This window comes from Mauremys mutica, chromosome 12, assembly GCF_020497125.1.
Source record: "Mauremys mutica isolate MM-2020 ecotype Southern chromosome 12, ASM2049712v1, whole genome shotgun sequence".
Lineage (NCBI taxonomy): Eukaryota > Metazoa > Chordata > Testudines > Geoemydidae > Mauremys > Mauremys mutica.
In genome coordinates, this window is record NC_059083.1 from 68,699,766 (window position 1) to 68,726,300 (window position 26,535).

A 26,535-nucleotide genomic window follows, 5' to 3' on the forward strand; every position below is an offset into this window, starting at 1 on the left:
GTAGAGTGATGGGCATCAGTACAAAACCCTAAGGCAGTCAGCCAGCACTAGGATGTGGTGACAGTCAGACTGAGGATGATAGACAGGTTCCATTTTTATTTTCTCATTAACATCCAGATCACATGTGCTCAGTCAAACAATGATTCTGCTAACAGACAGTATTGCAACAATCTAAAATTCAAACTAGGCACTTTTCTGTCTCTGGTACTATACACACAAAGAACATTCACAATGCAGAATACATTCCAGCTTGCTCGCCCTTGGCTTGTATGCTAACGAGCAAAAACTTGACATCCACTCCCCTGCCCTCAGAAAGCAGGTAGATGGAAGAAAGGATATTTTATAGTGTTGCTCAGAAAAACATCTAAGGGAATGAAGCTTTTGTGGATGCATTTTTCATCTTGTTTTTTCCCTGCTTAAGGACCCAGCCTAGAAGCAGTTAACAGAAGCTGGCAGGCAACCTCCCCTATACATCATCTCTGTAGAAAGTAGACAGAGGCTGCTTCTTCACAGGTCTGGGCTCCATAAGTATAGAGGTGTGAGGAAATGTTCTTGTTGTCATAAGGCAAGGTCTCTCTTGCTCTCAGGGGGTCCCCTACCACCAGCGATAATGGGCATATGCCCGGTTAGCCTCAGCCATCTTGTGCATGTCATGCTTTCTCTTGATCACAGGACCCTCATTATTGAAGGCCTGCAGCAGTTCCTGGGATAGTTTTTCATGCATGAATGTCCGATGATGCTTATGTTCCCGGCACTCAGTAATTAACCACTTCATGGCGAGGAAGCGTTTCCGATTGTCCTTCAGAGGGCTTGGGACCTAGCAGACATTCAAGCAGTAGCACGGTTAAAATGCCTTACCCCACAATAGGACCATATGCTGAAATAACTTTTTTCAATTGTTTAACACTCCCAGGTGATTAAAAAGTGATTGATGCTGAGGGGGTGGGAAGAAATTAACTCTAGCCAAGCATGAGTCAGTTTAGCATCGGTGAAACATTCCACTCCAGCCACAGCAAACTGTCTGCCTCTATCAATCCACAGATCAGGCACAGCAGTGCAAGATTTCCCATGTTGGCAGCCTCAAACCTGCCCAAGAGCAGTAGCCACCTGTTGAGACTAGAGGGATGTTCCATTTGGTTCTTGGCCTCATTGCAGAGACTGCCACTTACAGACTGGTTTTTGTGATGTAGACTCTTGTCTATGGGAACTTGACCAAGCTATTTCCCGCAGGTCTCTGATCAACCAGCAGAGGGCAGTAATTTATTGGCTGCATGGGAGGTTGGTGAAGCACTCCATATTTCATTAACAATCCCATGAGTTATCTAGGTGCATTTACCTAATTAGGAGAGCTGAAGAGACAGCCTTTGCCAAGGCTTTAAATAAAACAAGGTATCAATACGAACCTTTTTTATGTGCTAACCTGCGTTCTACAGGGGCTAAACTGCTCTGCTGGTTCTACACAGAGGCAGCATGGTCTAGCCGATAAGACATCAGACAGATTCCAGAAACCTCGAGGGTTTATTGGCTCTGCTACTGATATGTTGTGTCACCTTGGACAAATCACTTCACCTCCCTGTACCTCAGTTTCCCCTCCCACACTTTATCCTTTCAGATTACAAGCGATTTGGGGCAGGAACTCTAATTATGGGTAAGTACAGCACTCAGCACTTACAGACCCCAGCCAAGATCAGAGGCACATTCTGTCATTATAATACAGATGGTAAATGGTACTTCCAACGGAAATGCAAGCAAGTTTTGGCAGGGGTGGGAAGGACACTAGTAGTTTTGCCTCCATCTAATTCTTTCTAGCCTAGGCTGGCCTTCAGGTCCCTTTTCTGTTTACCTGGTAGGTTTTGCCTCCTTTTTGGATGTTGCAGAGCCCAATGATGGGCTGGCAGTTTTTCAGTGCCTGATGGAAGATGACGTAAGGGTTGCACTCAATGCTCTCCCTCTCCTCCTCAGAGGCTTGATGGTATTTCTCAATCTGCTTCCTCTTAATGGCTTCTAGGGTCTAAATACAAACACAAGGAAACATGCCCATGCTCCTCAGTTTACAGTTGCCTTCCCTACAGGATTTACTCCACTCCAGAGTGAAGTTAGAATCAGGACAATTTCAGACACACCCTGAGAAATCTGGGCCATGGAAGATTCCACCCTACTACACCTTAACTAGGCCAGTAGGGGATGCTCTTGAGCAACTACAGGTTTTACTCAGTCCTCACCTCCTTACCCCAGATTTCCACACTGACACATTCCTCTGCTGGAGTCCAGTCCTCACTGGTTTTCCTTCTTATAGCCCATTGATAAGTGTGAAGTGTAGCAGTGATCACCAACAAAGGGGGAAGCAGAGAGGAGAAAGCAATACTGACCCCACTCTCACCTTACAACTGCCTATTAGATTTTCCCAAGATGCACTTCCACCTGTTCAGCGTATCAGTTACACCAGTTTACATTACATATCATACTATTATGCTGCATTCACCACTTTTCTGGTCAACTTATACCCATCATCCAACATACTGATGGTGCAACACACACTGTCCTTTACAGCAGTGGTCTCCAAACTTTTTTGATCGTGCTCCCCTATTAGTAAAAAATTTGAGCACGCAACCCTGCCGCGTCAGCAGCAGTTCTGTGCTGGGGAGATTCACCCATCGCTGGGGCACAAAGGGGCCTGTCTCAAGGGAGGGAGGGGCTCAGAGGTTTGTAACGCAATTACATTTGCAGATGAACAAAAACTCCCCCCCCCCCCCATTTCAGTCTCATTTCTCACCCCTCCCCTCCCTGACAACCCAGCTCCAGGGACACAACAGGGAGCCCCCCTGGGACCTGTCCATGACCCGCTCAAGCTGCTCTCCCCCCTGCCTGAACCCCCAGCTGGCCCCGGGAGCAGACCCTGGGCAGAGCCCAGGCAGCGACTTGCTGCTGGGGCCGCAGCTCCCGTCCCTCCGCCAAGCGCTTCCTAGCCAGGGAGCAGCTGCCCGGGGCGGTGAGATCTGAGGCTGCGGGGCTGCTTGTGCACTCACTTTCCTTTCCTGCCCAGCCCTGGCCCTTTCCCCGGGTCCCCTCATCACCTGCAGGCTCCGGTTTGGGGGCTGGTGCGGGCAGAGCCCGGGGCAGAGAGGGGAGTTAAAGCCGGTCTCTCCCCACACAGACCCCCACCAGGGAGCAGCAGCGGCTCAGCCCATGCTCCCGGCTCACAATGGAGGAGGCGGCAGCGTCTGACCTGGGAAGGTAAACAGAGCCCGAGCATGGGCAGGCTCTGACTATAACACAAACCGGACCCCGAGCAATTCACTGCTGGGCTCCTAGGGAAGGAGGATGCTCAGTCGAGGTTCCTTCCAGGTGTGTGATTGTCTGAACCCCCCCCCCCCCCCCCCGGGTGCTGGGCCGGGCTGCCCCAGGCAGGAGCAGGGGCTGCAGTACAATGGGTCTAGCGCTAGGACCCAGAAGAGAGCTGGGGACGGAAGTGAATTGCACTCGCTACAGTAACGCTTGGTTATTCCCGCCCCAACTGCCGAAGCAAAAAAACCCACTGCTCAGACTCCTGCCTGAACTGAAAGCAAAAAAAAAAAAAAAAAGTGCTTCCCCTGCCGCGCAGACCCCCAAGGATCCTCTTGCGCACCCAACTTTGGAGACCACTGCTTTACGGCACCCGTGGATGCCCCTTAAATCAAGAATCCTGAAGCCCATTAAGTTGGGGCAGGTCTGTACTGAAGAAATTAGAAGTCTTCTGGACTTCAGCTCCACATCAACTAATGCCCAAAGGGAGGCAGCCTGGTTCAGTGAACAGTCAGGGATGCCTGAGAGGCAGGCGACCTGGTTCCGATGCCTGGCTTTGCCACCATTGTCTGGTCTGATTTTAGGCAAGTCACTAGACTTTTCTGTATCACAGCAACCACCTGTAAAATCTGGATAATGATACCCCCCCTTCTTTGTGAAGGATTAAAGATCCTCAGATAAAGAGTGTGAAGTATTAACATTATAGAAAGGAAGTATCCAACTCTTATTAGTGTTGCCCAACACTTCTCATAAAACCACTATTTTCAGTTGCTTATAACTCATCCAAATTTCAACTCTTTGGGCTAACATTTTCCATGCTGGGTGTCTGCCTCAGCATGAATTTTTTTAGGAAAATTTTATCCAGAACAGTTCCGCAAATGAAGCCAGGGAAAAATATTTTGTAAATGTTAAAAAATTCTTGCAACCTTTTCTTTAAGCTTGAGTGCCCCCTTGCTTTGGAACAGGGACTTCAAATTTGGAAGGTGGGTGGTCTTTGTGTCAGGGATGTACCTTTTGCTATCCCTGTGAAAATTCACCCAAATGTGGCCAATTTATAAACCACTGAAGAAAACTGCAGTTTGCACATGCTCAGTAGATACTAGGTAGAGCTTAGCAGCTATATTCCATCTGCACTAGGCATGCTCCATCCCAAGGCTGAGTAAGACTTTCACTGCAATTGCAGTTCTGTGCTGCTGTGGTCTGTGCCAGTGCTGGGCATTGGAACTGAACGCAGGGAGCCTGTCTCTCCTGTATTCTCAATGATCCTCCTACTTGGCCCAGGCAGCATGGAGAAAGCTACCTGATTTGATTGCAGAGGGGACAAGCTCTGCACAGGCAACCTTACTTCTGGCATTTCATAACTTCTGAGTGATTCCCTTGGGAAGCTTAATAAGGTTATTTTAATGCAGTTTTTTGGCATGTAATAATTTAAAGATGAGAGAGTCCAGTCCCCTCACCTGTGTAACGATGGATCTGGCCAGCACTTTGTTTCCTCCCTTCATCATCATGTTGGTGAATTTACTGCAAGCACAAAACCAAACAGGATATAATTAGAACTTTGGTTCCATCACCAGAGGTCCCTAATTGTGTTGTTCCTGTGATTAAATCCTATCCCTGATAGATTTTGGGTGGCTGTACTCATCTTTAGGTTGGACATTAGGAAAAAGTTCCTAACTGTCAGGGTGGTTAAACACTGGAATAAATTGCCTAGAGAGGTTGTGGAATCTCCATCTCTGGAGATATTTAAGAGTAGGTTAGATAAATGTCTATCAGGGATGGTCTAGACAGTATTTGGTCCTGCCATGAGGGCAGGGGACTGGACTCGATGACCTCTCGAGGTCCCTTCCAGTCCTAGAGTCTATGAATCTATGAATCTTTAACCACTATTATTCAATGGATCTTCCTCATGGGAAGATATTAATCCAAATAAAGGGATTACGCCAGGGATCGGCAATCTTTGGCACGCAGCCTGCGAGGGTAAGCACCCTGGCGGGCTGGGCTGGTTTACCTGCCGTGTCCACAGGTTCGGCCGATCACAGCTCCCACTGGCCGCGGTTCGCCACTCCAGGCCAATGGGAAGCAGCAGCCAGCACATATCTCAGCCCATGCAGCTTCCTGCAGCCCCCATTGGCCTGGAGCGGTGAACCGCGGCCAGTGGGAGCTGCGATTGGCCGAACCTGTGGACATGGCAGGTAAACAAACCGGCCTGGCCCGCCAGGGTGCTTTACCCTGGTGGGCCGTGGGCCAAAGGTTGCCGATCCCTGGATTACACAGAGTAACAGGAAGGTAATGGGCAGCCCGGTAGACAAAGGCTGATGGTGGGGGAGGGCACTGCAATGGCTTTACTTCTCAGCAGTAATGGGCTCAGAAGCAGAACCCTCAATTACTCCATCCATTACATTGTTTCATAATAAAAGCTATTTACTCAAATTTAAACAGCAAATCCCTATCCAGGTAGAGAGAGCTCACTAACAAACCTGAATCCAACTCATCTGCCGCCCTCATTCTGGAGAGGGGAAGAGAGAATTCTGTGGGCACGATCCTGTTAGGAGCTGACCTCTAGCCGTCCACCAGGGTTGTGGCTGCTCAGCCCTTCTGAGCAACGAACTCAGTCCTGCTCCCATTGAAGTCAATGGCAAAACTCCCAGTGACTTCAGTGGGAGCAGGATAAACTGTCCTTGATCCTTGGGAGACATCTGGTGTTTTAACAAAGGAGACTGTGCTTTCTGACCTGATTGTAGGGTCACTGAACACAGAGCTGGTGACATTAGAAGCTGTAGCTTTTATGGGCTGGAGGGTCTTGAGCTCCCGTTGTGTTTTCTCCTCCTCAGACAGCCCCTCCAGGGGTTTGCGGTACACCTCCTTGTTCACTTCTGGTTCGAGGTAACTGGGGCCATACCGGCTCCATCTCACCTGGGTTAACCTGCAAAGAGTAAGATGGGATGGCAGCGCCGTATACAGCATTCCTCAGTCTGGCTCACCAAGTCCATCTCCAGTGTTATGGAACAAGTCTCAGAACAGACAGGGATGCAGATAGGAGTAAGGGGGCCCAGGCTGGGGCCCTGGGACAGGAAAGGGCATGAGACCAGGAGCAGAGCTGGGTGGCACTCCCTCCCTGACCCCCATGGGGGCTGGCCTAGGGCCCAGCCACCCCCAAGAGGAATGCAGTTTGATATACAGGGTTTACTTTGATTCATAGAATATCAGGGTTGGAAGGGGGTCATCTAGTCCAACCCCCTGCTCAAAGCAGGATCCCCAGACAGATTTTTGCCCCAGATCCCTAAATGGCCCCCTCAAGGATTGAACTCACAGCCCTGGGTTTAGCAGGCCAATGCTCAAACCACTGAGCTATTCCCCCTCCCCCAATGGCAAAGCACCCCCACTATACAAATTGTTCCAGCGCCCCTGAAAGTCCCATTCTCCTCCCCTGGTCCAGGGCAGGGGGGCCCAGTCGCGCTGCTCCCTCTTCCCCCGGCAGCAGGGCCGAAGCTCCGGGAGAGGGAGAGCGGCCTGTCCCCTCCCTGAGAACAGGGCCCAGGCGGGAGTGGGGGCTCCCCGACAACCTGCCCCGGCAGCAGCGCGTGACTCTACCCAAGCGCCCCCAGCCGCTCCGCGCAGCCCTCGCCCAGCCTCCGCCGCGGGGCTGCTCCTTACCCGGGCAGCCAGGCCCGCGCGGGAGGGGCCAGCCGACGGCCCAGCGCCGCAAGCCGCCCCGCCATGGGAGCCGCCATCTTGCATCCGCGCTCCAGGACCCCGTCAGGCTGCCCGGCCGCAGCCTGCGTTGCTATCGCTTGCCCGCCTGGTTGCCACTTGCGTGTGCAGAGCAGGCCGGTGCGCGCCTGCCCGCCGACTAGGGGCAGGCCGCTGTCCTGTTGCAGCAGGATATTGTTTTCCCCTCTCTGTCACTCCCTCCCCGCCATGTGTACTGCAGTGGAGTGAAATGTGGGCCTCATTCTCCTCTCACAGCAGTTTTACTCCAATGCAACTCCATTGACTTGGGTGGCGTGCAGCCTGATTTACACCAGTGTGCAGTCAGACTCAGGCATGGTGACTCTGTTTTTTCCTCTTCACAGCTTTCAAACACTGACATCTGTTGTCAGGCAGCGGTCTGGCAGCAGTTCTCAAACTGTGGGTCACGACCTCAAAGTGGGTCAGGACCCCTAGGGTGACCAGATGTCCCGATTTTATAGGGACAGTGCCCATTTTGGGGTCTTTTTCTTATATAGGCTCCTATTACCCTCCACCCCCTGTCCTGATTTTTCACACTTGCTGTTTGGTCACCCCACCATTTTAATGGGGTGGCCAGCAGGGCCAGCATTAGACTTGTTGGGACCCAGGGCTGAAGCCTGAGTTCCACCCCCACCCAGGATGGCAGGGCTCCAGCTGCAGCTCCCTCTTCCCCCCACCCAGGGCAGAGGATCTCCGTCCCCTGCCCGGGGTCATGTAGTTACTTTGTTGTCAGAAAGGGGATGCAGAGCAATGAAGTTTGAGACCCTTAGGCTAAGCATTGACACTGCAATGATCTCTGTGGGCCCTGACTCCTGGATAGTGCTCTCTGGAGACAGACTGGAGCCCTCGGGATATCTCAGCACCAGCTCTGCACATTAAGGAGCAAAGGGTAACATTTTAAAGAATACCAAAGTGAAGTAGGAGCTTAAATCTCATTTTCAAAAACAATTCAGGAGCCTAAGTCCCATGAGTCACTTGGGCTTTTTGAAAATGTCACCCAACGTGCCAGTATCTGGGCTTTTAGTCCTGTGTGCTGTCTTGGTAAGATGAAGTGTAAGCCTGTCTTATGATCACTGTTTACATTACTGTCATTGTACCAAGCCACAGTTTAGATTTCAAGTCCAAAATATGCATTTTCCATGTGCATGGAATTTCCATCTACTGGATTTTGAGCCAAAATTGGGTAACAACTCAGGCTCTGGTCCTGCAACTGGAGCCATACAGGTGCAGAGTCCACTGATGCGGATCTACCTGCCGGGAAGGGGCCTCAGTTTGCTAGTTAAGGCTGACAAAATACATAAAACCAAGCCACGTAAGGGGTTCCAGGCTCCATTTCAGACATCGCTGAGTACTGTCCCTTTATGCTAGTGTTGTGGATAAGAGAACCCAGGTGAAACTAGACCCTGGGGCCTGAGTTCTGGGGCCAGCTCCCCATGCCAAAAGCTCTGCCATCCAGTTCAGGGGTCAGCTCCACTGCAAGGGGGCACACACAGTGCCATGGCAAAACCGCTGCCACACTTTGGGGCCTATTGTAGAAGGAGCTCCTGGGTGCTGTGAGTAAATCGGAACAGTCCCGGCTCAGTGACCCACTGAGTGGCCCACTGGGGCGAGGAGCTGGGGGGGCTTTTACCAGCCATTTGTTCTTGGGGGTGAGGATACCCCCAGCCTGCGGCGGGAGGCTCATGAATCCCACTGTCAACAGCCCCAGCACGGGGGGAGGGGCGGCACAGCGGGGAGGGGTCCAGTCCCCCGCCCTACAGTCTCCGCTTCACCACAGAACTGCCGCCCCTCCCCCAGCCCGGCCCGGCCCGGCCCGGCTCTCGCGCGGCTGGGGCGGAGTCTCGGGCCCGGCCGGCAACATGGCGGAGGCGGAAGGGGAGAGTCTGGAGTCCTGGCTCAGTGAGTGACCCCCCCGTCCCCCTCCCCTCCATGGGCCCGCCCGTCCCCCGTCCGCGGCCCCCAGCCCCTGTCCCCTCAGCACCCCGCTGCGCTCCCCGCCTGCCGCCCTCAGGTGCCCGTGTCCCCTGGTCCATATCCCCCCCCACCGCCTCTGTGCCCCCCGCCTGCTGCTCTCCGCCCCCTCCGTGCCGCTGTGCCCCCCGTCTGCTGCTCTCTGAGCCCCTGTCCCCTCTCTGCCCCATCAGTGCCCCCGTCTACCTCCCTCCATCTCATCAATACCCCTTCATCCTGTGTCTCCCTGTCTGCCACCCACTGCCCCAGCCTTGCCCCTGTGACCCCCCTCTGTGTCCCCCGTCCTATCCACGTCCCTGTGTCCCCCTGCCCTATCCACGCCCCTGTGTCCCCCTGCCCATGTCCCCTGTCCTATCCACGCCCCTGTGTCCCCCTGTCTGTGGCCTCCTGTCCATGGCCCCCGTCCTATCCACGCCCCTGTGTCCCCCGTCCATGGCCCCCGTCCTATCCACGCCCCTGTGTCCCCCTGTCTGTGTCCTCCTGTCCATGGCCCCCGTCCTATCCACGCCCCTGTGTCCCCCGTCCATGGCCCCCGTCCTATCCATGCCCCTGTGTCCCCCTGTCCATGTCCCCTGTCCTATCCATGACCCTGTGTCCCCCGTCCATGTCCCCCGTCCTATCCATGACCCTGTGTCCCCCCGTCCATGTCCCCCGTCCTATCCATGCCCCTGTGTCCCCCTGTCCATGTCCCCTGTCCTATCCACGCCCCTGTGTCCCCCCGTCCATGTCCCCCGTCCTATCCATGACCCTGTGTCCCCCGTCCATGTCCCCCGTCCTATCCATGACCCTGTGCCCCCCTCTATGTCCCCCGTCCTATCCACGCCCCTGTGTCCCCCTGTCCATGTCCCCCGTCCTATCCACGCCCCTGTGTCCCCCTGTCCATGTCCCCCGTCCTATCCACGTCCCTGTGTCCCCCCGTCCATGTCCCCCGTCCTATCCACGACCCTGTGTCCCCCCGTCCATGTCCCCCATCCTATCCACGCCCCTGTGTCCCCCTGTCCATGTCCCCCGTCCTATCCACGCCCGTGTCCCCCCGTCCATGTCCCCCATCCTATCCACGCCCCTGTGTCCCCCCGTCCATGTCCCCCGTCCTATCCCCCCCCCGCTGTCCCCCGTCCATGTCCCCCGTCCTATCACCGCCCCTGTTTCCCCCCGTCCATGTCCCCCGGCATATCCTAGACCCTGTGTCCCCCCGTCCATGTCCCCCGTCCTATCCACGCCCCTGTGTCCCCCCGTCCATGTCCCCCATCCTATCCACGCCCCTGTGCCCCCCTCTATGTCCCCCGTCCTATCCACACCCCTGTGTCCCCCTGTCCATGTCCCCCGTCCTATCCACGCCCCTGTGTCCCCCTGTCCATGTCCCCCATCCTATCCACGCCCCTGTGTCCCCCCGTCCATGTCCCCCGTCCTATCCACGTCCCTGTGTCCCCCGTCCATGTCCCCCGTTACATCCCCCGTCCATGTCGCCCATCCTATCCACGCCCCTGTGTCCCCCTGTCCATGTCCCCCGTCCTATCCACGCCCCTGTGTCCCCCTGTCCATGTCCCCCGTCCTATCCACGTCCCTGTGTCCCCCTGTCTGTGTCCCCCTGTCCATGTCCCCCGTCCTATCCATGTCCCTGTGTCCCCCTGTCCATGACCCCCGTCCTATCCACGCCCCTGTGTCCCCCTGTCCATGTCCCCTGTCCATGTCCCCCGTCCTATCCACGTCCCTGTGTCCCCCTGTCCATGTCCCCCGTCCTATCCACGTCCCTGTGTCCCCCTGTCCATGTCCCCCGTCCTATCCACGTCCCTGTGTCCCCCTGTCCATGTCCCCCGTCCTATCCATGTCCCTGTGTCCCCCTGTCCATGTCCCCCGTCCTATCCACGTCCCTGTGTCCCCCTGTCCATGTCCCCCATCCTATCCACGTCCCTGTGTCCCCCTGTCCATGTCCCCCGTCCTATCCACGTCCCTGTGTGGCCCCGTCCATGACCCCCATCCTATCCACCGCCTGTGTCCCTCTGTCCATGTCCCTGTGTCCCCCTGTCCATGTCCCCCATCCAATCCATGCTCCTGTTGCCCCCATATCCATGATTCCCTGCTTCTCTGCTCATGTCTCCCCCTCTGCCTAATGCTCCTATGCCCATTCCATGCCCTCCGACTCCCTATCCAGTTCCCTCTCCCCTTCTGTGCCCATGCCCCGCCACCAACTTTCTGTCTTCTCCACCAGCTTGCATGAAGAAGAAGAAAAAAAAAACCTCTTGGCAGCATGATGGGCTATACAGGTGTTTTCTCTGTGTGTAGATGGACAGAGCCTTTTGATCTCTCGCAGAGGGAAATTATTATTTATGTAGTTATTATCATGCTAGCTGTTTTATAAATAATGTACCAAGCATCTGCCTGGAATAGGGCTTTCCGGTGCATTTGGGGTTTTATCCCATGTGTCTGTTTGTCCGTACTGCCCATTTCTGAGTCCCTGTCAAGTTATCTAATAGCCTGATGCTGTCTCTGCTGCCTTTTCCCCGTTCCTGCCCCCACCTAGAATCATGCACAGTCTTTTCTCATTGCTTTTAAATCAAAAGTCTCTGATCATTTCTGAGTATGTACTTGACCTGTCTTTTGCCTGTCCCCTCTTCTCCCAGTGCTTGCCAACTATTCCACCTACTCGCCCCACTCAGTTTTGGCTTGTTCTCTCTCTCACTGTCTAGCTTTCTTCCCCATTCTCTGTCTGCCTCCCTGTCACTCACTCCCTGTCCCTTTCCTGCCACTGACTTCCTGTCGCTCCTCTGCTCAACTGTGCAGTCCATCCCTGTCGCTGAAGGGGATTGCCTGCTTATGGGGTAATACCAAGGAGGAGCTTACTCTGTAGACTGACTCTCTGCCAGAGCTGGGGGGAGAGGGGGAAGGGGAGACAGGTTGTTATGTATTCACACTGGAGGAATGATCCTCCCCTCCAAAATATCCTCTCCAATAACTTGTCCAACTGAGTGTGTTCAATGTGCTCATTGTGACTATGAGTGAAGCAGAAATCCAGAGCTGCAATTGCAGCGGCCACAACAGCAGGTCTGGCCTGTTGTTTGGTGATTCATTTGTGAACCAGGGAAAATCTTTACTCATTCCCCACCTCCTCCAAACTATCAGTTCTTTGGCTATAAAAGGTCAGTCTTCCCTTCTTCTCTAAATTTTCCTGTGGTTTGGATTCTCATTTGCAAAATATATTGTACTAGGTGGTCACACACTTTGTAGCTTTTGTAGGCTGAGCTCCTTGCATTCCTCCATTCCCTTCCACAGGTTCCCTGTGTTGCTTTCCCACTCCCCTCTATTTCAGGGATTCTCTGCAACTTCCTCTTGCCTGGGGCTCTGTGTGTGCCCCCATGCTCCCCTATTCTTCCTATGCCAGAGATCCCCATGCTCCCTTTGCCCCCCATGACTGGGGCCCCCTTCTTCTCCAATGCCAGAAGCTCTGTGTCCCCCCTCATTGCCCCCTCAGCCACATGCCAGGAGCTCTGTCTGTCCCACCTCCCCCCAGACCATTGTTCCTCATTTTTCTCCACTATAGCAGGGGTTCTGTGGGCCCTCCAATTTGCATGGTCTTTATGTCCCCTTCCCCCATTCTGCCCTCCCATACTAAATGCTCCGTGTGCTCCCCCTACTCATCCATGTGAGGAGCTCTGTGCGTTCCTTTATACTGCCCTTCTGCACACCATTATTATTTCTGTCTGGGAGGGAATGGGAAGTCATTCAGGGTGTCAACATGTTAAACTCTATTGGGAGGATGGACAGAGATGAGATGGGAGAGAGAGTTTTGCTGGAAAGTGTTAATTGGTGTCATCAACTAGTTCTTGGATCTATAGAGAATTACAGAGGTGGTTGAAGCAGCTGGGTCTCTTGACTAGCTGGAAGGAGCTCCATGTGCCTACCATTTCCTCCTTCCAGTTTTCTGATTTTCACCGGAACAATAGGATTCCGCGCACTGATGCCTAGAACATTCCCTGAAATTTTGGAATAGATCAGGTGCACCACTTAAAGTTATTGCAATAGATAGATGGCAGAGAAATGCCACCAAGTTGAATATAAGACCTCGCTTCTCTTTGTCAATTACAATGTGCTATTTGTCTTAGTCCGCACCTGTAGGAATTTCTCCATTAAATCAGTCATACCTTATATGTGGTGTTGTAGTCATATTGGTCCCAGGATATCAGAGAAAAAAGGTGGATGAGGTAACATATTTTATTGGACCAACTTCTGTTAGTGAAAGAGACAAGCTTTCAAGCTACCCCCTCACCCACCCTCTCTCTCTGATATGTGATACAGCCATGTTACACCAGGGGGAACCCCTGCCTTATTCCGAGCTATCATTTCACAGTAGGAGTTACAGGCTTCAGATGAAATAAATAGAGTTTGTCTTTTAAAAAGATTTTATAACAGGAACTGTTACAAGCTTCAATAGTTGGAATCATATTTTTAAGGGCAAGTCACTCTATTCACTGAATCCTGGAAGTTTAAGGGAGAAAAAGTCTTGCTTAGTCCATCTCCCAGCGAGTGCTGAACAATTCCCAATTATACGTTATTCTGTCCAGTCTGGCTGTTTTATTGTCCCGTGTTTGTACAGCATCTAGCACAATGAGGTCCTGCTCCATGACCAAGGCTCATAGGTGCTATTGCAATACAAATAAATAACAATAATGGTAATAATTTGTTTTTAAATGTTCCAAGTTCTGGGGCTTCCACCATTTCCCTTAGGGAGACTACACCACAAGCTACTAGATCTTACTGCCTCGATTTTTCCCTTTCTTTATTTCATTCCACTTCTTTATTTATTTGTGTTACAGTGAGCTTAAAAGCCCCAACCAGGGTCCAGTACCGTACAAATGTAGAACAGAACATAGTCCCTACCCTATAGAGTTTACAGTCTAAAATCTATTACTCCTAGTTGTATTGCCATATATTAGCTTAAATAATTCCTCTTCCACCATGGTGTTTACACTATTCAAATAGGTGTAGAATGTTATCATCTATCTCTGTAGTTATGTCAGTTGTTTTTAGCTATTCGACTTTCCTTGTAAATCATTTCTTCCTGCCTGCTGATCATTTTGGCTGATCTTGTGAGCTCCTCACAATGTGTCAGTATCTTTCTGGCAATGTATTAATTGTTGCCAGTGACATACTCAGAAACACCCAGTCTCTCTCTTTTTCTCTCCCCAAAGAGAACTGATTAATGGAATACAGATCATGTATGAAAATATGTCTAATATGAAGGAAATTTTAGGTTGAGTAGCAGGAAAAGCTTCCCAACAGTTTGAATTTTCAGACTGTGAAAGTTGAGGGAGTGGATGTCCTATGGCTTGGTCACTTACAACTAGATAGGGCATATCACTAACTTCGGTGAGCCTGATTGGGGGCTAAGGGGAGGGCACATTTTTCATGGGACATAAGTGGGCTTGAAAGAATCTGATTTTTATCGGTAAATGTCTATTTCACCTCACATGCACAAACTGACAAAAATATTTCCATGGATGGTAATTAAAATATACTGAGAGGCAAAGTAAGAAAAACACTGCTTGAGAACTGAATAGAGTTTGATTTAAGGATATTTACTTTGTAAATTTTGACATGTAATATTGAAAATTTGCATTTTAATAGTTCTAAAGCTTTACCTTTTTGAATGGCAGTGTCTACTGTCTTTTAAGAATTATTGTCCGATGACCCATATTGTCTGACCCTCCCCATAATTTCCCATAGGTGTGAACATTTAAATCAATAAAAATATAAAAGCTTAAAAATAAACATCAATATTATCCATCTAAATTATCAACAGTGAAAATGGAATATGCCAAGCCTAGATATAAGTGTTGAATGTTGCTTCCTAATTTAAAAAAAATAAGTTTATGCTTGATCACTGGTACAGTGACTCATGCTGGTCTGATTGTAGAATCCTCCCATTGTAGAGGAGCACAGATAATTTGTTTTCCATTGGCCATTGAAGAAACGTATGTGGGCTAGTGGAGGGAGTCCGGGTGTCTTTGCCAAATAACACTCCCTCCTTCAGGGAAGCGGAGTTTTGGGAGGAAAAGGTCACAGTGGAGATATCCAGGAGAGGTACCTGTTGCCTTGTGGCTGTTCTGTTGGATAAAGGTGAGGGGAATGTGTGCCATTGTATAACTCTTCATTACTTCATGGTAATTGTGTGATTATGGGAGTGGGAAACTTGGCTAGGAAGCTGAATTGCTTAGACTGTTTTTCTGATAACTTTCTATCAAAAAAAGGAGTGTTGTGTCAGATGCTAAGCTCGAAGATGTACCCATTGTGTCCTCACTGAAGGAAGGGGCAAAATCCATACAGCAGTATGGACCAACCTCCCACATCAAGGAAAGGACAGAACATGACTTGTGTTACCAGAAATTTTCTGAATCAATGGCACTTGCCCTTCAACTGAGCGGCAGAGCCATTCTGTCATCAGATGGGCGTCACAGCCTCCAGTCCTCACACTGCAGCAGGAGATGTGCTTCAATATGTGATGACCCAGCATCTTTATCCTCTCTCCCCTCCCACTTTTGGCTGCTGGGATGACAGCGCTCTTCTTCTCCCTGCATGCGGTTCCACCTCCAGCCTTCGCTGAAATGGGAAGAGGAGGTTAATAAATGAATCTCAGTTGCTCCCATACAGCTGGATCCTTTTGCTTAACACTCCCTGCTCAGTCTGATGCTCATATACAAGGTAGCTTATTTATATTACAGTTACCTCCATGATGTGCTAGACACTGTCCACACATATAGTAGATATATAGTGTACTGCCCCAAAGAGCTCATAATCTAAGAAGAGGGAGGGGGAAGAGAGATAAAACCTACTATATCTGTGTGTGTGTAAATAATATCAACTATTTCCATGTTATCATCAGTTAGCATTCTGCTTATTCTACCTGGGATACAGAGAGAGTGAGAACACCAGACACATAGCTGCTAGGAGCTGAGGATCCCAATTCAAGCCCTCAATCTGGTAATGGGCATCTAGAATGTTGGCTTGTAAGTTTTCCTTCTTTCAACAGAGAAGTAGAACAGTGAAAATATGAATAACTCATTAGACAAAGTTCTCTGTTGCCCAGGGTTCCAAAGCATTGTTATATAAATGAAATAGGCACCCTTGGTTTACAGCTGAGTGTCACCTCATCAGTGTTTCAGGATTTAGAACAGCAAAGGAAAGTTGATTGGCTTTGACACTCAGATCAGGTATGAGACAACATTATTATACCATCAGATGTGACCCAAATGTTTCAGTGTCTAAAAGCCAAGGGACTAGATGGTGATAGGATTGTGGTAATGTGTTATAAAGTCCTTTCCTCTAGGTGCTGGTTCAGATCTACCGAGGGCTGTTCAGGGGCCTATGTGTAATCAGTTGATACGTTTTAGTTTGTGTCCTAGTAGACCAAGTGTTCACATGAAACCTGCTTCCACAACAGGTGCTAACTGAATTCTTGTTTGGCAGTATTAACAGAGAGGCCAAGGACTGAGAACACTGAGGAGTAAATCTCTCCTCTTAGAGGTGATCCTTCCAGATCACAGTTGAGGCACATTAATGAGGCAAAGTGGGGAAGCTTGTTCTGCTGCTGCCTTCACTTTACCTGCTCTATAAACAGAGGACTTCACTCTCCAGGCCAGGACAGAATTTCTGATAGAGCATGTTGACATAGGATATCATACAGGTATTACATTGATATTTATAGGGGGTGATTTCCTTATGTGGAATGTAATCTCCCCCTAATGACGTCTCTCTTCTTGTTGGAATTGACTATCATGAGAGTTCTGACTATAAAACAACAAGATTTGTCAGGTGACTCCAAGCCTAAATTGAGAATATTCAACCCTCTGAGATTCCAAGATATGTTGGGAGAAGTCATTCAAGTTAAAAAGCAGAGCAGCTTTAAAATTAGTGACTACCGTGGAAATGTCATTTATGTTTAATTGCCCAGACCAGATCTCCCTCCTGGTGTCAGAATGCGCTGCCGCCCAAACGTCTATTGGTTGAAAGGAATTAGTTGGTTTTTTTGTAATAATAGAACATCCCATTGTATATTTCTTAAGTCTGCATTGTGCAAAGAGCAGCACAAGCTGGTGGCATTAGCAATGGAAGGGTGCCTTGGCACACAGCCATACAGAATGCTGATTTGCTTGCATGAAGATAGCGGGCTGTCTTGTAAGCCCGGTTTTTCATGCTGCTGTCATGGTGTTTAGAAATCAAGGGCATGGTAATAAGGTTTTAGTGTTTTTAACAAATACATGGCACTGCAGCAACTACATTTTAACTAAAGTTATTCTTGAGTTTAAAACACAGCTCGGTAGCTTAATTTAAAGACCAAGGGAAGCAGCTTTGTGGTATGTGCCCTTTTGCTCGCCCAGTGTCCCACAGAAGCCACTGGGGCTCAACCTGGGCACAGCGATCCACATATGTGAAGCATCTCACAAGACTGGGGCCTGTGAGATTATGGGAGCATTTTTCTGGGGAAAGCAAAGGCAAGCAAACACTGTAGGAGTACAACAGGAAGAGGGTTCGGATGCACTTTAAAACAGAAGTTTCAGTGCAGTAGTTTGACAATTGTTGTATTTATGCCAGTGGACTGGTGGAAGGATGTGTTTTAAATTAATGCTGATATTTAATGACAGTTTGTAGTGTAGTGTGCACTTAAACTTATTCTTTTACATTTGCATTTAAGACTACGGTACATGCACGTTTACCTACTTTCACTATGGTTTGATTTGCTGTATTTCAGCTGGATTTGTAACATTTTTTTCCCCCTTGGTATTGCTTCCTGCTGTTGATAACTTAGTCATTGGGGGAAGGAGAGAGTCCGGATTGGAAATGCAAAACTGCAGCATGTTGTTGCTGCCCCTGCAACAAACAAATTTCCACTCTAGTACATCATGCCTCAGTTGGCTCTGCTGTAAAATTAGGTTGAAGCGAGAGCCTCTGCCACTGAAAACCCATTGCTGTATCTGAGTTGACCTATCTGGAGCAGATAAATTCTTAACAAAAATAGATCTCAAAAGCTTCAGTATTCTGCAGTCTGCTTCTTTGTGAGCTAGGGAGTATTTCAAAGTAAGCTTTTGGCAAACTGGATTGTGAATCTCATTTCCAGTAAGAAATGTAAAGGCATCTAATAAATTCTGTGGTATTCCAAGAACAAGGCATCAAAGAGGGGAGAGAGAGCTCAGTGGTTTGAGCATTGGCCTGCTAAACCCAGGGTTGTGAGTTCAGTCCTTGAGGGGGCCACTTAGGGATATGAGGCAAAAATCTATCTGGGGTTTGGTCCTAGTTTGAGCAGGGGGTTGGACTAGATGACCTCCTGAGGTCCCTTCCAACCCTGATATTCTATGATTCTAGGTAAATGATCTATGTACTGTGTTAAACCCCAGATCCTGCAATTTGTACACATGCAAAACTCCCAGTGACTACAAAGGGAGATTTGCATACAACAGGACCGAAGGCACTGACCCTAAGTAGTTAAATATTATAAATGGACAAAGGGAAGAGAGACAATATTGCAAGCCTGCCTAGCTGGGGTAAGACTGTGAGGTTGTTCTCTTCTGTTCAGTAACTAGAAAATACTGAATCAGTAAGTACTTGAGCTTCATTGCCTGGATCTGCAAAGAACTGTGTTAGGTGTTTTGCTAATTTTGGAGTGGCCTGATTTGACTTTGACACTCCTTCCTGACTAAGCACCCACAGATATATGGCAATGGAAATTGTGAACTCATTTCTCAATTTTGATGGGCGGCAATTGACACTTCTCCCTCGGAAAGGCCAATTAATCTGCTTCTTGTTGTGTTTTGATAATGTGTGTTCTCTATTTTTTTTTTTTTTTTACTAAAGATAAAGCCACCAACCCGTCTAACAGGCAAGAAGACTGGGAGTACATCATTGGGTTCTGTGACCAGATCAACAAAGAACTTGAAGGGTGTGTGTCAAGTCCGTCAGACTTAGTATTGTATTTTAACATTCTCAATTGAAACAAAATTTTATGGCCAGATGTTGATGTTTTATATTTGTAAAGTATGCTGATATTACAAGGAAAACATGAACATAAAGGAAGCAGGGTAATGTGGAAGCATATAGCAAAGCTCTTCCTCTTTTCTTTGAAAAGCAACATGATCTGAGCGCAGGATTGGGTGCCAGGAAAACATGAGTTCTAAACCTGCCTCTGACACTGACTGCTTCTCTGGCCTTGGGAATCTTTCCTAACCTCTCTGCCTCAATTTCTCAGTCTGTAAAATGGGGATAATAATCCTTATCATTTATTTTCATAGACTATTTCACAGAATCTGGAAGGGACCTCAGGAGTTGTTCTAGTCCAGTCCCCTGCACTCAAGGCAAGACCAAGTATTTATCTAGACCCTTCCTGACAGGTGTCTGTCTAACCTGCTCTTAACCTCTAATGATAGAGAGTCCATGTAAGCATGCAGACTCACCCCTGCAGCGCCTCCTGCTGGTCTCTCAGGGAATTAGCTCGATTTCCAGCCTGGCGTGCCCTCTGCAGGCCAATTATCCACTACCGTTTGGCCCCCCGTGTCCCTCCCTGGACTCTGGTGCCCTGTTAGCTGGGGTGCTGCCCCCTGTCAGTAACCCCTTTCTCTCAGGGTCTCCCCTCCCCAGGAAACTCCCACCCACTATCCCCACCTCGCTACAGTATAAGGCTACTACCAGTCATTGTCTAGTCCCCACGCAGGGCAGGAGTGGGTAACCACCCCACTACAGTCCACAACCTCCCAAGGCAATTTATTCCAATGTTTAACTACCATGATAGTTAGGAAGTTTTTCCTAATGTCCAACCTACACCTCCCTTGCTGCAATTTGTATATATTGAGTGAGCTCCATTCTGACTAAACCATTCACAAGGTGATATAAGGCTTTACATCTTTAAAAAAACTTTATAAACAATGACTAATGAACCCTCATGAGTCATGGCACTCCTGCAAAGTAGGGAAGAATTATTCTGCCGCAGACAAAGCAAACTGAGGCACAGAGAAGGTTCAAGGCCACACTATGAAACATTCAGTGAAGCAGGATTAGATCTCAGGAATTCCTGGTTACCAGTCCTGTGCACAGCCCATATGCACTAGACCATATTCCCTTTTTAAATGTGTAAACACTCCAGTTTATGTAGATGCTGTGAAGATTATTTTGTTAAAGTGCTTTGAAGATGTCAAACTATAGAAGGGCAAAGTGACATTTCCTTTTAATTTTGTGATACCCTACTTATCTAATCAGAAGATTTTGTGAAAGTCTAGAAAGTCCTAAAATCCCTGTGTCTGTTTTATTTATAATGTGGCACCTTGGTTTGTTTCAGTCCACAGATAGCTGTGAGACTACTGGCTCATAAAATCCAGTCACCGCAGGAATGGGAGGCAGTCCAGGCCTTGACAGTAGGTAGTCCTTTCCTCCTCTCTCAAAGCCCAGAGCCCAGCTGGGCTCTTCAGTGTGGAATTTAAGGGTGGGGCAATCCCTTTGTTCAGTAGGGTTATCTAGTACCATCATTCCCATGCTCAGTGAAACTGACACGATCAACTCCTTAATTCTCCTTCTCTGCAAGGAGATGAAGACTGAGAAAGAAGGATACTTGACTCATGTAACTGAAGCATGGAGTTAGTTTACTAATTGCACTGGAGCCAGAAAATCTCAGTTTCACTCTAGATCCTTTTGTTTGTTACTTTCAGGGAGGTTTTTTTTCCCCCACCGCTGCCACTTTCCAGGAGATGGCCCCTCAGCGTGCTCTGTCAAGACTGGGGAAGCTGCCTCAAAGAAGTGGGGTTCAAGCCTTGGGTCATTGGGTGGAAGTTCCTCTGTCTCAGTGATGTGTGACCCTTACCTGTCACCTGTTCTAGTTGGGGCCTCCCTTAGAGGAAAGCAGCTGTGTTATTTTTCTGGGTTTGGGGTGTGTTGATTTCACCACCTGTTTCTGTTGCTTGAACACAGGTGCTGGAAGCTTGTATGAAGAACTGTGGGAGAAGATTTCATAATGAAGTAGGGAAGTTTCGGTTTTTAAACGAGTTAATAAAAGTTGTGTCTCCAAAGGTCAGTTTTTAAGCTATTTTCTATACCTCTGTGTAACAGTCTGGCCTTTCTAAAACCATAAGTAGCTCCCAAAGCATGCAGCACAGTATCTGGCTCACTGTGTGAGTTAGTCTATAGCTTTTGTTTGCTGGGTGTTTTCCACTCTGATTACTAGTTCTCTCAGCAAGCAGCAGTTGTTTTCCCATTGCTTGTGCAATACTTAGCATTGCTCATTTCCTTAATGTGGTGCAAGGACTTTTAGACTTTGTGTTACTCATTTTGTTTAAACATGATCATCAGCAGGGAGGAATTGTGATTCAGTGGTTAGAGCAAGGGACTAGGAGTTGGGGCTCCTGGATTAGGTTCCTGGGTCTGCTACTGACTTGCTGTGTTGTCTTAGTCAAGTCGCTTAATCTCTCTGTGCATCAATGTGCCAGGCGGATAATACTTATGTACCTTATAGGGATGTTATGGCGCTTGATTCATGTTTGGAAAGCATTTTGAGATTCTTTGGTGAAAGATGATGTCAGTGCAAAGTATTATCATCACCATCATTTTCTTAAGACAAAAGCAACTGGACACCAACAGGAGGTTTGATCCTTCTTCCATTGAAGTCACTGGCAAAGCACCTACTGATTTCACTGGGAGCAGGATTGTGCCAGAGCATCCCATTTAGCTGTGGTATAACTCCAAACTGAATTTGGCTCATGTTGTCTCAGGCAGATGGAGATAAGATGATGTTTTATCATGAAACATAATGTAAACGTTACTTTAAAGAGGTGAGGGAAGTTTTTGTCTTGGTGAACTGCTTCTTGTATCAGTGTAGTTAATGATGAGTGCTCCTGGTCATCTGTGTTAGGAAACTGTTTCCCAGATCAGCACAGACAGGAAGTACAGGATATTCATACTCCCATCTAATGTGAAAACAGACTTTAATGAGCACCCAATGAATTCCCATATTGAGTGTTGGTTTATTTATAATTTTTTTTTTACAAAGAAAAGAGAGAGACAGATTGACATGTTTTCCTTTTCCCCACCCCCCCAGTACCTGGGAGACAGAGTCTCAGAGAAAGTGAAAACCAAAGTTATTGAATTGCTGTACAGCTGGACAGTGGCACTGCCAGAGGAATCCAAAATCAAAGATGCCTACTACATGCTGAAGAGACAAGGTGGGAAGCAGCTTCTCCTTCGTGCATTCTTGCACCCTACATGTTTAAGCAGGAATGTCACAAAGAGGGGACACTCAAGAAGGCAGCCTCTATCTGGGGGCAGGACTTGTTCAATCAGATGGTAGAAAAGACCTTGTCCACATGAGAATTTTACACTGGTTTAACTTAAATTGGTTTTTAAGCTGATTTAGTTAGTGCAAACCCCTGTGTAGACACTTCTATTTTAGTTTGAGTGGCTTATCTTGATTTAGCTTAAGATGATTCCTAATCAATTTAAACTAAATAAGCCTGGTTTAAACCAAAACAAGAGCATCCGCACAGCCTCATGCACCAGCATAACTAAATTGCTTTAAAATTGCACTTTAAACTGGTGCAACTTTTTCACATAGGCAAGGCCTAAAGTGCTCAGAAGAGATGCTCGTAGCTTCAGCACAAAGAGTCTGCCTTCAGAAGCCTCTATGAGTACAATGCAGAGTTAAGGATTTTGTGGTGGGGCATGGCCATGAAACTTGATCCTTTCTCCAACTATTGGCTAGGAGTCTGTGGATACCACATTCTGCATTATTGTTCTATGCTTGTCTGCTCTGCCTCCCTTATGCTGAAAATATACATAGCTTTGGGTTTTCACAAAGCAGGATTACATGGGACTTTATATTGGGGTTCCAAGGCAATGTGAAAGGAGAAAGACCCAGAGTGGAGAACTATTGATTATACCTCTCTGGTACAGAAACTGTAAGGATGTGGCAAACTAACCCTTGGAGTGTTGGCCTTTCCCTAAGGAAAACATCCCTCAGTTCACCAGATAACATGCACAGGGATTTTGCTGCTGTATTAATCCTCACTGAAATATCCTGCCATCCCAGTGTTCAAAGAGCTGGGCAGCATGTTCCCTCTGAACCCAGTATGCAAACAGCAGCGCTGCACCCTCTCTGTGCTGCCTGTACGCAGATAGTAGCACTGTCCTGAGCGACTGCAGGTACAAACCTACTTTGTTTTCTCTTCTCTCAGGTATTGTTATGTGTGACCCTGTAATTCCAGTGGATAGAACCCTGATCCCCTCTCCACCACCTCGCCCCAAAAACCCTGTGTTTGATGATGAGGAGAAATCCAAGGTAAAGTGAAGGCTGGAATCTTAATACCCACCAACAAAACAAAACAACTTTAAGTAAAAGGAAGTGCTCTAACTCAGCTCTAATCTGCTGGTATGTCGGCCTGATTTCACTCGGACTGTGGGTTTGATTCTTACCACCTGGAGACTCAGAGTTGAAATCCTAAGTGAGAGACCATCTCAGTGTTGTCACTATCTGGCTATTTCTAGTTAAGTCGCTCTCCAACTGCTGTAATGGAGGAGAGGAAAAGCTTTTCACCTTTCTGCACCGGGAGGAACTCTTGTCTAGTATCAGAAAGTCTCCAAGATCCCAATGTGCTTGTACTGTATGTAAATGAAAATCTGGCAATTTAACAAAAAACAAAATATCAAATCCATGAATGACTCCTACGGAAGTTACTGTTGCTGAAAAAGCAAAGTAAGCTGCTTTGACCCAAGTCTGCTTTTTCTGAACTGTCCACTTCCCTTTCTCCAGTGCAGCAATAATTGGATACATGATCTTTCTGTCTCCCTTTAATAAGAGACTACTTTTTCTTCTCTTCTTACAGCTTTTAGCCAAACTGTTAAAAAGCAAAAACCCAGATGACTTACAAGAGGCGAACAAGCTTATTAAATCAATGGTAAAAGAGGTAAGAAAAAACAATAGAATTATTTAAGAAACCCCTGTAGGAATTATCATTATCAGGAGCTTGCTTTGTCATTTGTAAACTTTTTAACACTAGCTGGTACGTAGCTTTAGTGACTCGTGAATGGCAGAATCACTAGATTTGTTCTTTCACTCTTTGTATTGCACTAGTTCAACTATTTAAACCGGCCTGCTTATCTGTGCTTGAAGCTTTAGGGACTGAATGACTCAAGGGAATTAGCAGTGAGGTCTAGAAACTTTCACCTTTAGGGTTGCCAGTTCACATCCAGTCCGTAGTAACTGAAATATCATCCAGTGGCTGTTGGGTGGGCTGCATGAAATGAATTTGTTGGTGTCTCACTCTGGGTCCCAGTTAACAGGTGTCTGCATCACAAAACCTCTGTAGTTGGTTCTCTAGTTGGAAGATATAGCAGAAAGGGCAAGGATCAAATGGACCATGGGGAATGAACTACCTTCTCACCTCTCAAGGGGGCACTCTGCATCAGGGATTGGTGAGGGAGAAGCTTGAAGTGCTGCTGTCTTTTTGGATCTGATCTGTGGATATAGAGGACTGTCTCCAGGGTTGTCAATCTGGCACTTATCGCAAGTTGTCTACATATACATATATATCCCACCCTATCTATTAATGAAATTGTGATGTGTCCATCCACTCCAGTATCCAGTTGTCTTGAGGTTCAAGTGACCCAGTGTTGTTCTGACAAAGAGAAATACAGTTTCTAATTTGGAGAGAATACAAGACGCTGGAATCTCTTTTCTATATAAATTAGCCCCCATGCAACTCTAGGCATCACATTGGAGGGGTTCTCCCTTATCTTTGGTGGAGAGCATGGATGCCTAATTAGAATGGGTTAGAAATATTCTGACAGAATGTTTTTGGAATGGAAAATGCCAGTTTGTTGAAAGTGAATCCTTTTGCGGAACATGTCGATTTCAACAAAATTTCATTCAGGGAGAAAACAGAATGGCACATTCCAATATTCCAATTCTAACTCTTCAGAACAGAATGGTTTGATTTTCTATTTTGAAATGCCTTGTGTTTAATTTTGAAAAAATTTATATTGTGTAATATAACATTTTAAAAAGTCAAAATTAGAACAAAACATTTCAGTTTTATTGGAACAAAACATTTCAGTTCACCCAAAACAATTTTGCTTTTAAATTTCTTTCACAGGAAGTTTTGAACTTTTTTGGTTTTGTTCTGTGTCAGAATGGAAGGGTTTTTGAAATTGCAGAATTTCCAACAAAATAGAAAATCTGGTTCCTGCCCAGCTCTATTTCAAAAATGCATCAGCATTTCATCTGATGCGACCCACAGCTGAGCTCCTGCTGTTGAGATCTTGTGGGAAGACTCATTCTTCTCTTTTTGTTTTAAACCTTGAAGGATGAGGCTAGGATCCAGAAGGTGACAAAACGCATGCACACTCTAGAGGAAGTGAATAACAACGTGAAGCTGCTGAATGAGATGCTGGTTCACTACAGCAAAGAGGACTCGTCAGAGGCTGATAAGGAGCTCATGAAGGTGAGTACAAGCTCATCCCTCTGCATAGGAGTCCTTCAGCATTTCCTTCTTCCAGACTTTATGGAGCTTTACCTTTGCACAAAGTTGCAAATACGCAGAACAAAGGGATCAATGATATAAAGAGCAGTGATCAGAGCTGAGAGCAATCTATGGGAACGATCAGCTGGAGGTGATAATACTATGCACGTAATACTTTTCAGCTGAAGACTTGTAAAGAAGCAGGCACTATCTCTATTTACAGGTGGTGAAAGTGAGCACACCAGGAATGCATGACTTGCTGAGATCACACAGTGTGTCAGTAGCAGAATCAGGAAGCCACATTTTCAGACTCCTTGTGCCACTGGCCATGCTGCTTGTGGTGGAAATAGTCATCTCCCAAAGCACCATATTCAAATAAACTTAAAATCTTTGATCCAAACAACAAAGGTTTCCTTCCCTTCAGAGGAAGAGCTTGTAGACACTGTATTTAATGGAGAGAGCACCAAGAAAATAATAACCAAAAGGGACCATAAAGATTGGTTTAATTTCTATAATAGACACAGATTTTTAATCCACCAGGGGTTCTCCGTGGCTGTACATGTACATTTCACTCTATAATATAAAAAAGATACATACATGAGCACCTGAGGTGATGATAAAAAAAACCCCACAACTAATTCAGAAACTTGCTCTTCCTTGAACCCATCTCCACCAGAGTGGAGGTAGTGGCCTGTGTGCTCATGGACCACTCCTTGGACTGAAGACAGGAATTTTGGTTATGACACTGGACTGGGACTAAGGAGATCTGGATTCAGTTCCCAGCTCTGACTTAGAGTGAGTCATGTGGTTTTCTTGTGCCCAGTTCCCCATCTGTAAAATGGGAATGACGATACTTCCGTTCTCCCAGTTAGATCGGAGGCTCTTTGGGGCAGGGAGTTTACAGCACCTAGCACAATGGGACCCCATCCTCATTTGAGGTCGTAAGGAGCTACTGTAGCAGAGATGATGATAAAAATAGTCCAGCATATGGAGTACAAAGAGAATTAAGCATAAATGGTGATAGCATGGAGGACTGATGGTATCAGTGGCAGGCTGTGACATTTGTAGTAAG

General features: G+C 47.6%; 2 protein-coding genes across 4 annotated transcripts in view; one reads left to right on the forward strand and one right to left on the reverse strand.

Annotated features, from left to right (window-relative positions):
- Window positions 1–76: 76 nt before the first annotated feature.
- MRPS7 (mitochondrial ribosomal protein S7) lies at window positions 77–7,092 on the reverse strand. Its single transcript, XM_044981889.1, has 5 exons — window positions 6,937–7,092; window positions 6,014–6,205; window positions 4,740–4,803; window positions 1,844–2,011; window positions 77–817 (listed from the first exon to the last, which is right to left on the reverse strand). The coding sequence occupies exons 1-5, from the start codon at window positions 7,011–7,013 to the stop codon at window positions 596–598; spliced, it is 723 nt and encodes a 240-aa protein (XP_044837824.1). The 5' UTR covers window positions 7,014–7,092; the 3' UTR covers window positions 77–595.
- Window positions 7,093–8,443: 1,351 nt separating this feature from the next.
- GGA3 (golgi associated, gamma adaptin ear containing, ARF binding protein 3) overlaps window positions 8,444–26,535 on the forward strand; it is a 34,387-nt gene continuing 16,295 nt past the window's right edge. The window contains exons 1-8 of one of the 3 annotated variants that reach the window (XM_044983479.1): window positions 8,444–8,564; window positions 18,826–18,910; window positions 20,300–20,375; window positions 20,926–21,024; window positions 22,049–22,172; window positions 23,181–23,284; window positions 23,829–23,909; window positions 25,308–25,445. In XM_044983479.1, coding sequence (XP_044839414.1) covers window positions 20,941–21,024; window positions 22,049–22,172; window positions 23,181–23,284; window positions 23,829–23,909; window positions 25,308–25,445 — 531 coding nt within the window. In that variant the 5' untranslated portion in view covers window positions 8,444–8,564; window positions 18,826–18,910; window positions 20,300–20,375; window positions 20,926–20,940. Of the gene's footprint in view, window positions 8,565–8,809; window positions 8,911–18,825; window positions 18,911–20,299; window positions 20,376–20,504; window positions 20,579–20,925; window positions 21,025–22,048; window positions 22,173–23,180; window positions 23,285–23,828; window positions 23,910–25,307; window positions 25,446–26,535 lie in introns of those variants that run through there. The other 2 variants (XM_044983477.1, XM_044983478.1) reach the window with 2 other exon arrangements.